At 39.5% G+C, this 4,853-nt stretch overlaps 1 protein-coding gene across 1 annotated transcript in view; it reads right to left on the reverse strand.

The window, feature by feature from the left end:
• The window catches only part of LOC107674675 (voltage-dependent T-type calcium channel subunit alpha-1H-like), a 98,535-nt gene that overhangs the window by 43,796 nt on the left and 49,886 nt on the right, over positions 1-4,853 (reverse strand). Inside the window, exons 4-5 of the mRNA XM_016468738.1 lie at positions 3,437-3,570; positions 2,989-3,086 (exon numbers count right to left, since the gene is read on the reverse strand). Of these exons, the coding sequence (XP_016324224.1) occupies positions 2,989-3,086; positions 3,437-3,570 (232 nt within the window). The remainder of the gene's footprint in view (positions 1-2,988; positions 3,087-3,436; positions 3,571-4,853) is intronic.

The following is a 4,853-nucleotide window of genomic DNA, read 5'->3' on the forward strand; positions in this document are numbered from 1 at the left end:
AGAAGAGACTTCTTTTAAAACATTAGAAAATATTACAGATCCTAATTTGAACACTATGTGTGAATGTTTTAATAAATGTATTAAAACAGAGCTGTTGTAATGATTATTATCATTATTATTGTCTTACTTTTTATTTTATTTTACAGAACAACAGTAAAATTACAATACTAACATTTATGAATGTTGATAAGAGTTTTTGCTTTTTCTCAACTTTTATTTTGGCGGAACACAGGAAGACCTCAATGCTTATTTTTGTTGACAACAGATTTATAAATGAGTCTCATTACGAATACGTCGTACGTATCGCATTGTCACATGCCTTGTAAAAATTCATAAAAATGTGACTGAGCAACTGACGACTGTATCAGGGCAGATTTTCCTCGCGCTTTGGACTTTGAACTTTGAACCCTGGTTATTTACTAATTGTTTAAGGCCATTTCGCGATTTCAATCATCATACAGTAACCAGCAACAATCACCCCTTCCTCTTCTCATTGAAGACATGCGCTGCAGTCCTAAACAGTCTGTCGCTGTCAGTGCTTGTAATGATTTTTGCGTCTTTCTCCGACAGTTTAAATGCTTCCACACTGCTGACGTGTGTGCTGCATAATAAAGAGTGCGCACCTCTCACTCTGCACTGGTTGCTATTTGATCGCGTCATATCATTGTTCGGTACAATTTAGTCAGTATTTTCGCTTATTCGGCCGAACACAGAAAGAGCTTTTTTTGCTATTTTCGGCTGAATAATTTCGGTTGCCGAACATTCGGTGCATCCCTATTGGTACTAATAAGAAATGTTTTTGGAGCAGCAAATCAGCATATTAGAATGATTTCTGAAGGATCATGTGACACTGAAGACTGGAGTAATAGCCATCACAGGAATAAATTACAATTTAAAATATATTGCTATAGAAACATTTATTTTAAATTGTAATATTTTACAATATTATTGTATTGTTAATCAAATAAATGCAGAATTAGTGAGTGTAAAAGTCAAAGTTTGTGTTCTGTAAGTTGTCATTCCTGCACACTGGCACATCACGTGATTAGCTGAGATGATCTCTGCTTCACAAGTCATCGATCAGGCAGCTGTTTTCTTCTTTCATCACAGATGAAAGGACACATAACAATGCCTTTGAGTTTTTGACCGGGAAGTATGACTTTGTTCCACTGTGCACTGTGCACACTGTGCACAAATAAAAGCATTTGGTAACATTTTAGCATGGGGACCAATTCTCACTATTAGCTAGTTGCTTATTAGCATTCCTATTATTAACATATTGGCTGTTTATTAATACTTATAAAGCACATATTCTGCATGGCCATATTCTACATCCCTAATCTTACACAATACCTAAACTTAATAACTACCGTACTATTAATAAGCAGCAAATCAGGAGTTTTGGACCTTAAAGGGATAGTTCACCCAAAAATGAAAATTAGCCCATGATTTACTCACCCTTAGGGCATCTTAGGCGTATCTGACATTCCTCTTTCAGTTATATTAAAAATGGTCCTGGCTCTTCCAAGTTGTATAATGGCAGTGAATGGTGCCCCTGTTTTTGAAGCCAAAAAAAGTGCATCCATCCATCATAAAACTACTCCACATAAAGGCCCTCCGAAGCGAAACGATGCGTTAGTGTAAGAAAAATATAGACTTTTAAAAATGTATAAACTGTAATCTCCAGCTTCAGGTCGCGCAAGCAGGCACGTTCACGACAAGACGCTCGAGCATATGACGTAGGCGTAGCGGAAGGCGCAACGTAAGCTCCGGGGAGAAGAGTGTAGGATCGCGAGAGTAAGCTCCGGGGAGAAGAGTGTAGTCTCGCGAGAGAAAGCTCCGGGGAGAAGAGTGTAGTCTCGCGGGAGAAAGCTCCGGGGAGAAGAGTGTAGTCTCGCAAGAGTAAGCTCCGGGGAGAAAAGTGTAGTCTCGCGAGAGAAAGCTCCGGGGAGAAGAGTGTAGTCTCGCAAGAGTAAGCTCCGGGGAGAAAAGTGTAGTCTCGCGAGAGAAAGCTCCGGGGAGAAGAGTGTAGTTTCGCGAGAGAAAGCTCCGGGGAGAAAAGTGTAGTCTCGCGAGAGAAATCTCCTGGGAGAAGAGTGTAGTCTCGTGAGAGTAAGCTCCGGGGAGAAGAGTGTAGTCTCGTGAGAGTAAGCTCCGGGGAGAAGAGTGTAGTCTCGCGAGAGAAAGCTCCGGGGAGAAGAGTGTAGTTTCGCGAGAGAAAGCTCCGGGGAGAAAAGTGTAGTCTCGCGCACAGGGAAACCACATGAACTACATCTGTAGTTTGTGCCACCACTGCTGCAGCCTCCTCCATCTCGCAGAGTTCCTGGTCGGTATACTGGTTCAAACAAATATGGCTGGGCAAATAACTCATTCTCCCCTTGCCTTATATCGAAATCCTCTGACATTTTTGCTTTCTCCTCTGTGCTTCCGCGTTCGTCACTCTCTCCCCGGAGCTTACATTGCGCCTTCCGCTACGCCTACGTCATATGCTCGAGCGCCTTGTCATGAACGCGCCTGCTTGCGCAACCTGAAGCTGGAGATTACAGTTTATAAATTTTTTGAAATCAATATTTTAGTTAATAAGGAGTAGTTTTAAGATGGATGGACACACTTTTTTCGGCTTCAAAAACAGGGGCACCATTCACTGCCATTATACAACTTGGAAGAGCCAGGACATTTTTAAATATAACTGCGATTGTGTTCATCTGAAAGAGGAATGTCAGATACGCCTAGGATGCACTGAGGGTGAGTAAATCATGGGCTAATTTTCATTTTTGGGTGAACTATCCCTTTAAAATAAAGTGTGACCAAGCATTTCAAAAATAAACTTTCTGTTTAAACAGGACACTAGTGTGATAAACAGTGCAATTTTTTTAAATATTATATTGAATATTGACAAAATTATCCATAAATAGCAAACTTGAGTGACTTTTAATCACCTTAAATACCCACATTTTATCTGGATTTTCCAGCATGACAGACACTTACTAGGCACTCTGTTGATGGCTCGCAGGGGCCTGAGCACTCTCACAGTCCGGATGGCTGATAGGCTCGCATTATGACCATCCAGTGAATACTCCATCATCCTGAAGAAAGCAGAGCAGAGGAAACATACTGAAAGCATCAGACACTAAAGGTCAATCTCTATAACCTTTCTTTCTGTCGATCTTACATGAGGATAATGAAAGAAAAGAGGTTTTAAAAGAGAAGTCTTGATGCGTTCATCACTCTTGTCAATTTAAAGGTCACTTTAAACAACAAGGGGAGTTTTTTTTTTAATGGTAAATGAATCAGAGCACTGGGAAATCTCACAGAAATTCTATTTCCCAACTGACGGCCTATAAATCGAGCGACGAGTCCCTTTTGACCAGCTTTACCGTGGTGATAATGGTTGAATGCATGAGTGACAAGTGAGAAAAAAGGCGGGATTCCTCACCCTGCCATGACAATGAAGAAGTCCAGGCGGTTCCATGTGTCACCAAGGTAACACTTTGATCCAAAAATCCCCAGGGCTATCATTTTGATGACCATCTCCACAGCAAAGAAGGCGAAGATGCAGTCATCAAATGCCTGTGGACACAGATCACATTAATTTCTATTATATAGAATGACAAAACCTGTTTTCTTACAAAAGTATTGTATCCCCCCCAAGAAACTTTGCATTCACTTGAAAAAATTTGGGGTAACGCTTTAGTTTAGGGACCAAGTCTCACTATTAACTAGTTGCTTATCAGCATGCATATTACTAGCTTATTGGCTGTATATTAGTACTTAGTACAGAATAAAGCACATATTAATGCCTTATTCTGCATGACCATATATTAGACCCTTAATCCTGTCCCATACCTAAACTTAACAACTACCTTACTAACTATTTATAAGCAGCAAATTAGGAGCTTATTGAGGCAAAAGTTGTACTTAATAGTTAGTTAATGGAATATTGCATTTACCCCGAGAAACCTTGGGTTGACTCACAAAATCACTGAAATGTAGATTTTCCTCATATTATTTCCATCACTTAAGTTTTTCGAGTGAATGCAAAGTTTTTTGGGGGGATGCAAAGTTTTGAGAGAATGCAAAAGCATTGAAGTGTAATTTTTCCTCCCATCTCATTTTTTTCCCATCACTATGACCTTTTATGGGCTTTGTACAGATTCCTGTTCCTGTCGCTGGAAAAATGAAAAACGGGCAAAGAACTTTAAATTTGGGCACCATTTGAGTGGTTTACAGGGAGAGAGTGTGAAGATCAGCTATGATTCATTTTGTGTAGTATTTTCAGCTCTGGCCTCAGCCGACCCAATCTCCTAAACCCTGCTGATGCTGATGTCAGGCTCTTCTGGACATAAAAATCTCCCACAGTACCATATATAAAACCCAGTTCGCTTTGGTGGGAGCGTGGGCAGGATTACAGAGAATTACAAAACTACAGAAAAAAATGCCTGAGTCTCTGATATCTGGCAAAGGTTCCAGTGACCCCTAAACCTGTGTGTGCCACAAAACATGGCGAAGCGCCAACTCTGTGCTGAGACAGTCCTAACAACAGACATTGGACACAATAATAAAATAAACAAATAAAATAAAGGGTGAGATATCATTCTAGGACCAATAAGATCATGTGAATTCTGATGTACAGTGGCCCCAAAAGCACTTGAAGATTTAATCCACACCAGTTTTATTTTATTATTACTGAGATACCATTAGAGTTTTTATTAATATTTTTAATTCATTTTTATAAAAAAATGTAATCAATTACTTTTATATGTTCCATTTTCATCTTAAAGCTGTGTTGTTGTTATTTATTTATTTTTGTTTAGATCATTTATTTATTTATTCCATTTATATAGCTTCCCCCC

The sequence above is a fragment of the Sinocyclocheilus anshuiensis genome, unplaced genomic scaffold (assembly GCF_001515605.1).
Source record: "Sinocyclocheilus anshuiensis isolate Anshui unplaced genomic scaffold, SAMN03320099.WGS_v1.1 scaffold152, whole genome shotgun sequence".
NCBI classification, from domain to species: domain Eukaryota; kingdom Metazoa; phylum Chordata; class Actinopteri; order Cypriniformes; family Cyprinidae; genus Sinocyclocheilus; species Sinocyclocheilus anshuiensis.